The 12,436-nt window shown below is 44.4% G+C and overlaps 1 protein-coding gene across 4 annotated transcripts in view; it reads left to right on the top strand.

The window, feature by feature from the left end:
* The window catches only part of Apba1 (amyloid beta precursor protein binding family A member 1), a 205,235-nt gene that overhangs the window by 164,910 nt on the left and 27,889 nt on the right, over positions 1-12,436 (top strand). For all 4 annotated transcript variants that reach the window (XM_087908026.1, XM_087908027.1, XM_087908029.1 and 1 more), the window contains exons 4-5: positions 1,940-1,979; positions 3,368-3,513. In XM_087908026.1, the coding sequence (XP_087764152.1) occupies positions 1,940-1,979; positions 3,368-3,513 (186 nt within the window). The remainder of the gene's footprint in view (positions 1-1,939; positions 1,980-3,367; positions 3,514-12,436) is intronic.

Here is a 12,436-nt window from a genome sequence, read left to right as displayed (position 1 = left end):
CCTGAAAAACCTTGACTTCTCAGCTTTAATTTCTTCTGTTATTTTATTTGAGAAATGGTATGTAGCCCGGGCTGCCTTTGACTTGACTCCGCAATCCTCTTACCTCTTCCCGTCCAAATGACAGGGGTTTCCTTCCGCATTCAGCCTAGCCCTTAATGTCTTAAATGAAACTTTCTTAATTCATGCTAAGGGTCAGCTGATGGTCATCTCAGTCCACATGTGAGAAGACATGTCTACACCAGGTATCTGAATATTAAGCTTTTGATTATGCACCAGCTGTAAATAGGGATAGTAGATATGTTAGTCTCCAAGTTCCTTCAAGGCTTGGCACATGACTCTGCATATCTTTAGAAATAATGACGAAAATCCTCATAGTATGCTATTTTCTAAGTATTACCACAGAATGAAATAAATCTGATCGTGAGTTAACAAATGAAGAGTGAGCGGATGGACCAATTGCCTACTATTGCTACTCTAAAGTAATTCTCCTGTAGCTTCTGCTAAAACAGGTTTTAGCATTCAGAGAGGTGTCCTAGTAGCTCAGGAAAACCGAATCAGCTTTTTAAAGTTGTCTGGAGACTAAGGCATTTTGATGGCGCTAATGACTTCTCGTTACTCCCAAACACTGAGAGCAAGGGCAGGGAGACGGTGGAAAATGGTCTTTGGCCCCTGTGAAGAAGTTTGCTGCTTCTGCATCACACGCTCTCTCCTGACGAGAGCACGGCCCCGCTAGCCATACCTTTCCACACGTGCATTAGCATCCAGGAGCTTCAGCTCTTAGTACCCAAGAGACCCGATTTCTTTGACTTAAGGTGCCATTCCATCCCAGTGAGCACATTTGCAGGGGCCCTACTGAAAGTTGCCCTGTGTAGTCTACCGTGGAATTCCTGTCACTGTCCTGAATGCTGAGGTCACCAGTTTTTAACCTCTAACAATTAGCCAATGTTAGACTCCTCTGCAGGTTAATGCAGTGACACCCCAGTCCTCGCCCACAGCCCACTGCTCGTCTAGCCCATCAGGTTCCCCAGACTGTGTCATCTCACGGGTCGGTGCACTGAACGGGTGTCCTTCTCCAAAAAGCATGTTTAAATGATCACATGTGCCCATGGTCAATCTTGACCATATGTTGGCCATTATTGGTGCTCACTTTTCAACCTGAGCAGTCCTTTGCACACATTTCAGCTCTAAGTGCTGAAAGCATTTGAAGCGGAAACAAATCCTCTGCTCTTCTCTCATGGAGAGTCGTTTCCAGTGCATGTGCTCATGAAAGGAGCCTACGGCAAGCTTTGCTCCTGAGCATGCTGGCATATAAACTCCCAGCCAGCCAGACTCTGGAAGGTGTTTAGCTCACCCACCTAACAGTGCCCTTAAGGCTGACCTCTGCTATGAGCTGACACATGAAGAAGGCCAGTGTTTGGAACTTAACCTTTCATTCTTATTTTAAAGAAATGCAAATTCGTGATTTACAGAATGGAGTTTTTCAGTTTAAATGAATCAGTGAGAGATTAGAAGGTACAAGAGTTGATTTTTTTTTTTAACAGATCCCTTTGTGTCAGCCATCTAAAGGAAACTGTCCAGGGAACCCTGACTCTCAGAGTACACAGCCATGCTATTGATGCATTTAGTAATTCATAGTTTTTCATGTAGAGTATAGTCTTTATTGCGGATTATACATTTTTTCAAGCCAACAAACACCCCTCTGAAATGTAGGGGGATTTTGACCACTTAAGACTTCAGTGGGAAATTCTGGGTTTTAGGTAACCTTAATAGTAAATGCATATGTTTATCCACACTTCACTCTTTCTAATGAAAAATGGTCAGTAACTGGTTAGCAAATGCCACTGGTGATGTATTCCGTTTTTGTGTTGCATGGACACTCGTGCTAATGCATATTTCATCATGCTCTGCCCTTTTTGAAACCTCTTTGTCTTAATTACAGTCAAGAAAAAGCTTGGCTTCCTTCCCAACCTACGTTGAAGGTAAGAACCAAAGAGAAAATATTGAGTACTGGGGTCGTTCATGAATCTTTTAGCATTTGGAGGCACTGGATGTAAAATAAAATAGGGGGAAAGACCACAAACCTTCTAATTATGCATATCTTAGAGTAAAAGTATAACAACTGTGAATCCTTTGTTCTTGTCACTGACCAGGGGGTAAAGGCTAAGGCCAGCAGTGGAAAAGCTACACACCAGCTGTGTCAAGAAGGTTCTGACTAACTGCCCATTTCTGTGTGTTGATACAACCTTAGTTGTTGAAAAGTGAATAAGTTAAGTTTGTACTCTGGCCAGCAGTTTCTCATGGGGAACAACTCAAGGCTAGCCAGACCATTAAAATAAAAATAAAAACCACTTCAGATTAGCCCTATAAGAGGGGAAGCAAATTGTTTCCACTTCAAGTTATTTTATTTCTAGAACCTGAGGTTTCACAGTGGGTTATATTCCAGTCTCCTCAGAATTGCCATTCAAGTCAAAGAAAATATATATTTTACTTGCAATTAAAATGTCTGTCTTCAGTGAATCTGTTATATGTAATGGTTGTGGATATGCTTTAATTTGGGGTGTGGGTTATAGGTGATTGTGATTATCGGTGATTAGAATCAGATGTCCCTCTGTTTAAAACAGAGATCTAATTTAGTGGATTGGTGAGTGAGAACAGAAAAATCTGATTTACCTTGGGATTGATCTCAGTGTGAAGCCAGGAGCATCATGGTCTGTCAGTTGGAAGACTGGCAGCATGGGACCATGGCTTTGCTGCAATGTTATCAGTTCGCAGAGTTAGAGTCTGGTGCCATTACAGGAAAAAAATATTCCATCCTCTTCACATAGGAAATCTGATTCTTCCATCACAGACCAAACTGGGGAGGAAATTTTAAGTGGGTAGAAAGGAAATAGGAAGTGTCAGGAAATGGTGTTTTCCATTATTACAGCTTTCTGTTCCTCTGACTATTCACCGAAGCAGGCATACAGTTTACAGACACATGTGACGGGCATGCCAATCAAAGATGAGTATGGCATGGCCCTTGTTGCCCGAGAGTCCATGCTGCAATCCACAGGACTGTGTTGGGGAGTGGGGAATTGTTTAACCTACGGCCTCACATATGTGTCAGTCAAGGACTATATAGGCAAACTTCCTGCCTCAGCCTCTGAAGCAACTAGGATTCCAAGCCTGTCTAAGAGACATCTCTTTTTTTACTGTTGGACTTTGGTTCATATTCAAGCAAATACATCATTTCTCATAGTAAATGGCTCTAAGATGTCTTAGACTGGCACATATGTAAACAGTGAGCCCGGGGGGGCAGGTGGTATACAGCGTCAGGATGTGGCATCGCCCTGTGACATCATTCACTCTGTGGCTCTATGTGTTACAGTCCCTGGACCTTGTGACCCTGAAGACTTGATCGATGGAATTATTTTTGCTGCCAATTACCTTGGCTCCACTCAGCTGCTCTCAGACAAAACTCCCTCCAAAAATGTACGCATGATGCAGGCCCAGGAAGCAGTCAGCCGGATCAAGGTGAGGGGACTGCGTGGTCTAAGGGGAGGTGGGCGGCTGGAGGTTCCTGAGCAGCGAACATCAACCCACAGCTCTCAGAGAGTGGACTAAGGTGCTCATACAGGGTTTATTCCTGCCTAGCTAAAAGCCTGAGTCAATACATACTATAAACTATAATCTAAACACTATTCAGGTTGATCTTGAGAATAAATACATATCACCATGGACTTTGCTCTTTAGGCCTCTAAGGCAAGGTTGCCGCACTGGCTTTCTGCTGACAACCAGAGGCCACTGATTGGAGCAGTCCTCTGTTAGGCTCCATTCAAACTATCTTGCTTCCAGTAAAGTGAACTATTCCAGTAAAATGGACAACTAAATCTTACTTGAGTAGTTTGAGGAAGTCGAGCAAATCCCGGTTTAAACTAGTTTGAACGCAGTCATAACCCATTTAGTCAACTGGACACATCAATAACCAGCTTCATCTAATAGATTCCCAAGTAGATTGAGCCATCCAGAATCAGTCTGTAAATGTGGAACTCTAGAATCTCCACCATAATGCCACCTAGAATTATAGAAAAACCAGAGCAGCAGGGACACTGCATTCACCCTCTCCCTGCCGATGTGCTGTCAGATGAAACACACTCTGAGAGCCGGCATCATTGCCTAAACCTAGAACCAGAAAACTAAAGTGGTGGGACTCACCAATTTACTTTTTCTAGTTTCAGCTACTTAAAACTGGAACCTTCTCTGTCCCTCTCGTCTGGTACCACACAGCCTGGTACTGGTGTGGCCATATAGAGTGAGAAAAGGAAGAGAGAGGGCAGTGAGAGGCCTTCATCTGTTAATAAAAGCAAAGATAATCCCGAGCACTCTTAGTAGGACTATGGGAGCGGGTAACAGTCGAAGTGAGCCCCTTACCCCTAACCTCAATCTCAACCACTCAGAGGAAGCTAACCAGTCAGTAGAGGCAGCAGGTGTGTCAGATAGGGGGTGTCGGATGAGGAGTGCCACAGGAGCACCCTAGAGGCAGAGGGAGAGAGGTGCCTATCCTGACTGAGAAAACTGAAAAGGAAGCAGAGTTATTGTGTCTCGTGTTCTCAGAGGTCACACTCCAGACTAACAGTGGTTGGGTGTGGTTTCTGGGGTTGCAATGAAGCAGAACAGTGAGGCTGAAGAGCATGGGGAGCAACGTCACTCACTTCATGAAGACAGACAGAGCTGCATGCCAGTCCTCTCTTCAGACACCCTCGCCAGCACCCAGACATATACTTACTACTTGGTGTCTCTCAGACCACTCAAGAATCAAGTTGGCAAGAGAAACCATCATAACTCCATCTGTTCTCAACACACTAAACACATCTGCTCGGGCTGTAATTGACCTCCAAATGAAGAAAACAATAAGGATATAGCTCTGCTTAATAACTTTTCCAAATCTCCCACAGTACACTAGACAAACTCTTAGCTGTGAGCCCCTGAGAAAAGCAAGTTAAACACTTCCAATATATAGCAACTAACAGCCTCATTCCAAAAGGAAAGAGAAGAAAAAAAAAAGACACGAAAGAACTGAGCTGCTAAACCCAAACCCAGCGCTAAGAGAATCGTGTAGCATAATGTGAGCTTCAAAGGTCCTGGGAATTGTAGCCCACATGGGCTTGTCTCAGATGGCGGTACTCACTGCCTGGAGCTTTAGAGACATATACCTCCTGTTCTTGCATCTAACTGACTGGCACTTCCATTTTATCTCTGTCTTTCCCCTCATATTTTCACATACCTAGAGGGCCCCCCAAACCAGTATTACACGGAAAACACCAGCATGTAGCAGCAGCTTGAGCAGTCGCTGGGCCTCCTCGGATCAGGGCTACAGGAACCTCTTAATGGGCAACTAAGCACAGCAGAATGATTTCTATAATAACTTGTAGGTATCTGTATGCACGCAGGGCAGCCCAGCAGCCTTCTCTTTCCAGGGAAAGTTTTTCAAGCCGATTTAAGCCTGCAGTGAATAAAATCTCGCTGATTCCCGAGGGGCCTTCAAGGCATCTTTCTGTCTTATGACAGAACTTCTCTCCTTTGGAGGGTGCTTTTTAGAAACCATGCCTTCCATAACCTCAATGTTTCACGAACTTTAAAAACCAAACTATGTTTTCACATCTTTCCACCCTGCTTTTGCTCCCCATTCTAACTAAACCTGACCAAAAGCAACAACCATGTTCACGCACTAGCCTCAATGGTAGCTGTCTTAAGATTCCCTCTGCCAAATTTAAATAGAATCTAACACAAAGTCTCGGGATGTACAAAATGTAGACAGGTTATTTGTCAAAATATAACACAAATGGCCTCTGGTCTATTTCCAAATAAATTCCTCATTTCCTTTAGGAACCCCATGAACAGTTTTTACCATCTGTGGTGTATTGATTTGAGCTCTCACCATCACTCCTCAAGGCCCTGGTGAAAGAATTTTGGGGACTCTAACACATATCTCCAAACTTCTCTTCCCACAAACTATTTGTGAAGGCTTCTGAACCATGTAGTCAGGTAGTCCTGAAGATAACACCACTCCTAGTACCAATTCTCTGTTCCCTTGTAAGTTGCCACGACAAGTACTTGAGAAGAAAGTCTGGCTTTGGTTCACAGCTCAGAGCCCACCATCAGCTAACTCTGTTTCTGGATGGTGGTGGAGTAGTGCCTTGCGACAGGAAAGGACCAAAGCTGCTTGCCTCGTGGCAGCCGGAAAGCAGGCAGGCAGGCAGTGCTTGTCTGTGCTGCAAAACTAATCTACTAGTTTCTACCACATCAATCAAGACTAACCATCACAGCCAGGATGCTGACATATGCCTGCTGTCGCCATGCTCAGGAGACTAAGATAAGAAGATTGTAAGATGGAGGTCAGCCTGGGCTGTATCACAAGTCCTGTCTCTAAATGAATAAATAAGATAAAGCATCAGAGCCGCTGCCCACTCCCTCTGCATTTCCCCAGGATGCTGTGATGTGCTCGCATCCCTCTCATTGCTTCATCATCAAGTAGCTCTCCGTTGTACCAGCTGCTGGAGCTTCCATGTGTCAGTCGGTCTTACGACAACTTCACTTGTAAAGCAAACAGTTCTCTCCTGAACTTGGAGCTGGGCTCTCCCTTAACTACCCATAGTACATGTAATAAGCTGTGACTTTTAAGTCACCATGGATATGTTAGAAATCAAGGTGTGTAACTCAGGGGATAATTTCCAGCTGCCTCAAAAGTGGGTCACAACACTGAGAGCACTCTTGATGTTGTGTCTGGCTTTGCAGTTATCCTTGTGTCAGGGATCCTTTCACCCACTTCATCTGGGACACGGGCACCTTGCCTGCACCTTGAGGGTCCTTCCGTCATGTACATTGGACGCCATTTGTAGATGGAGGCTGCTACTTTGTTTCCCGGCCGCCAAGACCCGAATAATCACACAGAAACTATATTAAATATAACCCTGCTTGACCAAGTGACTCAGGTATTTTTCTAGCTAGCTCTTACATCTTGAATTAATGCATTTCTATTCATCTGTGTATTGCCATGAAGCTGTGGCCTATCAGTAAAGGTTCTAGGTGTCTTTTTCCTTCAGCAGTTACATGGCATCTCCCTGACTCTGACTACTCTCTATATATATCTTTTCCAGTCTGGCTATATTCTGCCCTGCCACAGGCTGAAACAGCTTTATTCATTAACCAATAAAAACAACACATATACAGAAGGAATCCTACATCAACATGTCTTATCTTAAAATGAGCTTCTCCTGAGATAATGGAAAGCAGGAAGATCAGTTCTTTTAAGAGAAGCTCCTTCTACTCATAGACATGCATCTTGCCCCTGACTCCCAACAGGACAGCACCCATGAAAGCAAGGTAGCAATTTGTCCTTCATACTGGGTTTTTCATTCTAAGTAATGGATTCAGTAGAACATTGCTGGATTCTTACCGAGCTACCCAAGCATAGTGTGTGCATCAGCTTTCCACTGCTATGATAGATACCTAAGATAAAGGAAAAGGGCTTATTTTGCTCACATTTCTACAAGTGTTAGCTCCTAGTCACTTACCTACCTGTGTTGCTTTGGGCCAGTATTGGTCTAGTACAACCTTGGGAAGTCAATGGTAGAGGAGGCTGCTCACTTCATGGTGGCCAGGAAGGAAAGAGAAAGAAGGAGTCTGGGTCCTGATAATCCCTCCAAGGACATGCCCCCAATAACCTAACTTCCTCCCACTAGACTCATCTCCTAGGGTCCCACCATGTCCCAAAAGTGCCACAGGCTGACGACCAAACCCTTGCATATGGACCTTTGAGAGAAAATTCCAGATCCAAATCATAGCAGTTGGCCTAATTTCTTTTGTTTGCTTTACCCCAAAGAGATGTATTAACGCCAGGAACTTTCTTCATGGTCTTTCCCCGCATGGTCTTCTCCATCTTAATTCAATGCCTCCCCAGCACAGCTCTTGAAATAATGCATCACTCTCTTAAGAAAAGCAAGCTAGTTTCAAATGGAATCTTAATCCAGACTCTAAGGGTGCAGTTCTGCAAAGCACACATAGCATTAAGACCCTTGAGTGAATGGTGCCATTAGTCTCCCCAGTTCTAAACATACTGCAAAGACCTGCCACAACTTGCCTGGTGACTTCCTGACTAGGTTGCCTGATGGCTTCCCAACAGAGAGGAACTAGCTCTGCAAGGTGCACCTGGGAATGGGTAGAGACATCTCTGACTGTCACATACCACAGGGCCTTTCTTGGGCTGGCACCAAATATGTTTCACACTCTGAAACCATCCAGAACAAAGCCACACATGATGATTGTATCAAAATACCAAGTTCTATGACACGGGTTACTTAGGTGTTCTTCCCAGAACAAAACAGCATTTTGACTCTCAGGGTCACTGGAGACTTCCTGCAACAGGAAAGCAAGTGTTGCCTCATAGATTCTGTCTAATCAAGTCCCCACATCCGACTTTATTTGGGGCCCTTATTTATTCACCTCCTGACAGCTTTGGACTCCCACTTATGAGTATCTCGGCCTGTCCATTCCTCTTGTGACACTTAAGAAGGGCCCAGATGGCACGGGCGGGGAGAGGCAGCAGCAAGCAACGCATCATCTGGATAGGAAACAGCATGCATGGCGATCAGCAGCCCAGTTACCCAGGTGCCAGCTGTGTCCTAAACTGCTTTCTTGCCTACATAACGGGGGCTGACAGTGCAGTCTTACCTTTAAGTCTATCTCCCCTGTGAAAAAGCAGGCCCTATCCTCTGAAGCTCCCAGCCAAACAGCACCCAGAAATCCTCACGGCTCAGTTAAACCTAAAATTAGATGACACTTTCAAAAGAGGCAAGTAGCCAACTGATTATGTTTCAGACCTGCCCAGAGCAGAGTGGGCACCTGAAAACCATGTATTTATCCTTTACAAGTCAACTGGTGTCGTGTGAGGACTGCACTGTAAAGCGACAAAATTAGATGGTTACATCTCACTTCTAAGTATCATTTTCCGATGTGCTTCTGCGCACATTGGAAGGAACTGCTTGCCTGTCAATAAATATTTTCTGCTCTGTGTTCCTTTTCTATCCATCTAAATGCTTGTCAGAATAACACTACACACTGCCGGAAGCCTCTTCTTCTTTTAAATAGAGACAACCATGTAGTCCATCCCACCTGGAAAGCAGCTGAGTTGGGGACTGGCCCAGACTTCTTGGCAGAGAGAGGAAGGCTGTCGTCCCAGATGCCCGTGGGCTCCAGTGCACTGTCATGGGGTCAACCCCTGCTCAGGAGAAACCACCCTCCAGAGAATGGATACTATGCTCTTCCTACAGAGAGCCTGGCCTTTCCAGAACAAGTTATTCTAGGTTACCTCAGCACAGGGGACACAGAGCACAGCAAAGTCAGGAATTCCAGTGTCCACCCAGGAAAGAAGGAGAAAAAGCAATTATAGGTATTGATTTCTCCGATTGTGTAACGCCAAGCCAATGGTGATCTCTGGCTTGGCCCTTCCACTTGCTTACAGCAGGCTGGTTTCTTCCCTGATTTTCTGACTTTATCTTCTCTCTCACTCTCCATGGGAACCTTTCTTTTGTTCCTCTCTTTCCTGTGCCTCTACAGTATACAAAGCCAGAGGGATGAGTGTTTTCTGGTTTTTGTGGCGATTTATCCAGCAGATGTCAGCCTGAAGCCAAAGCTTCCACTTTACCAAACACTCCTGTTCTACTGGATGATGTCATCACACAGCTGCTGGATGATGTCTGGCCCTTACGAAGCTAGGAGGGCCTGAGGCCCCGCTCTAGGGCTGGCTCTCAGAAGCCAGCAGAGGGGAGTGCCACAGCTGATGCTGTCACCCCACCTATCTACTTCCTGGTGTCCTCTTACCTTGTCTGATAAGAAGTGCCTGCCGTAGGACTGGATATAATCAGCATAGAGGGCAGGCTGTGCTTCCAGCAGTCTCTCCCTGTACGGTGTTTGAGCTAAAACAAAGATTTCAAGTCCCTTGTCGTTTCTAGGGCTGTCGTACCAGAGGCCCTTACTAGTAGCAGAGCCGTCATCAGTAGCTGAAACACAAGGCTGAAAGGGTGGGCCCATGGCCCCATGGTGAGATTGGCCATCCAACATTCCATACACTCTACTGTTGACACGGTATTGCCTAAGCTGCTAATGGCAGCCTCAACTCGCATAACCCACAGTAATCTGTGACTCTGACACGGCACGTACAGTGCCCAGTCGTGATCCGTAACCAGCTAAGCTGCAGGCAGGCCACAGTACAGTGCCAAACTGGAAATAAAGCCAAATGCCTGGCAGACTGGACACTGACATCAGATACATCATCAGGAGAAAACCGCTTAGAAGACCTCTGAAAGGAGCAGTGATCTGACCCACGAGATACAGAAACCTCAGTGTAGGGGCACAAGTGTACCATGTCCAAAAGGATGTCCCTCTTCAGCAACATATTCCAAAGAAACCAGAATGGATGAAATGCCTGACAAAGAATTTTAAAATAGATATAAAGAACCTCAGTGAGATACAAGAGAATATCTTTAAAATATCAAATGAAATTAGGAAGACAAAGCAGGACAAGAATGAGAAACTCGCCAGAGAACTTTAAGAACAACCAAATAGAAATCTTGGAATGAAAGAGAATGCTTAACCAGAAAATACCAACAGACTAGATCAAGTGGAAGAAATAACATCTGAATTTGAAAACAGGTTTCTTAAATATCTAATTTAGACCAAACAAACCAACAACAAAAACAAAAGAAACCCACAGGAAGAAGACAGGGGAGGGAAAGGGAAAAGAGAGAAATGCACTCGGGATTTTTGCAAGCCAAGGGTGGTCGTATATTCCTATAATCCCAGCATCCCTGTACTCTCCATACTGGGATGCTAATCAGGAGAACTGAGAACTGGAGGGCAGCCTGGGCTACATAGCAAGACTGTCTCACACAAACGAAAGTGAACAAAAAATCTTTGTAACACTCTAAAGGGAATAAATATCTCTATCATTGGTTAAGGACACAGGACAATTATTCCAAGACTTCTCTAATCTTTGGGAAGATATGATCATCCAGGTATAAGAGATCTAGAGACTGTCTCATATACCAAACCAGAAAAGATCTTCACCCCAGTATTATAGTCAAACTGTCAAAAGTCTAAGAAATAACTTTACAATCTTCAGGTGAGAAAAAAAACACCCTGTCACTTCTACCTTACGCTCATTAAAATAGCAGCAGACACCTCAGGTGGAGTCCTGCAATCTGTGAAGGGGTGGAATAACACATTCCAAGTCCTGAAACAAAGTCAACCAGAATTACTCTACCAAACAATACTATCCCAGAAATGGAGAAAAAAATAAGACCTCCCAAGATAGGATGAGCCAAACTGATTTATGACCACCAGACCACTGGGGCAAACCTACTCACAGAAGTGAAAGAAAGATAACTCCCAGCACTAAAGCCTGGGAAAGTGTAAATCCCCTTATAAAAGTAGCTACACAAAAGACAAATGGAAAATGATCAAACATGACCTCTGCAAGAGCCAGCCCAAAGGTAAGACAACTAAAGGCAAATCGTCAGGGGGCGTAGAGATGGCTCACTGGGAAAACACATGCCACACTGCAAAGACCCGAGTTTGGATCCTGAGCAGCCATGTAATTGTCTGTCTGTGCCCCAGCACTAGGAAAGTAGAGACGAGGTTCTCAGGGCAAGCAGGCTAGCTTGGCTAGCCGAATCAGTGTGCTCTGGGTTCAGCTGAGAGGCCCTGTCTCAGTATACAGGGTGACTGAGGAAGATGCCCAGCATCAGCCTCTACCTCCATCCTCACACACTACACAGATACATATGTGCCTGCACCTGCCACATACCCATGAAAACATCAAAATGACAGGGATACATCCTTACCGATCAATAATAGCTCAGATGTGAATGGACTAAATTTTCTCATTAAAACTTAAGGGACTTGCTGAATGGATTTCAAAAAAAAAAAAAAAAGACAAGAGCCACCAGTACGCTGCCTGCTAATAATTCACTTTACAAGTAATTACACAGAAACCAAAATGGGAAAGACGCAAAATGACACTCCAGGTGAAGGAAAACCTGAGATAAGCAGCAATAGCCATCTATAGGAATAGACATTGAGACAATAAGAAGAGAGAAAGGCAGTTGCCACGTGATAATGAAGGATCAAGTCAATAGTAAGGTATAATTATAAGTTAATGTGCACCTAATGTTAAAGAATCCAGCTTCATAGACAAATATTATGACACATGGAGAGAAGCTCCAATATAGAAATAGTGTGGAATTTCAACATTCTACCTGGTTAATGGGCAGGTCATACAGACCTCCTCCTAAAGTCAAATTAATATCACAGTCAAGTTATAATATAAATCCTATGACTTCCAAGGCATTTATAGAATAATCCACCTCATAGTTACAGAACACATTTTTCTCAGTTTAGG

The sequence above is a fragment of the Myodes glareolus genome, chromosome 7 (assembly GCF_982192425.1).
Source record: "Myodes glareolus chromosome 7, mMyoGla1.1, whole genome shotgun sequence".
NCBI classification, from domain to species: Eukaryota; Metazoa; Chordata; class Mammalia; order Rodentia; family Cricetidae; genus Myodes; species Myodes glareolus.
Note: the sequence above shows the minus strand (reverse complement) of the source record. Positions and strands in the feature narration are given on the sequence as shown.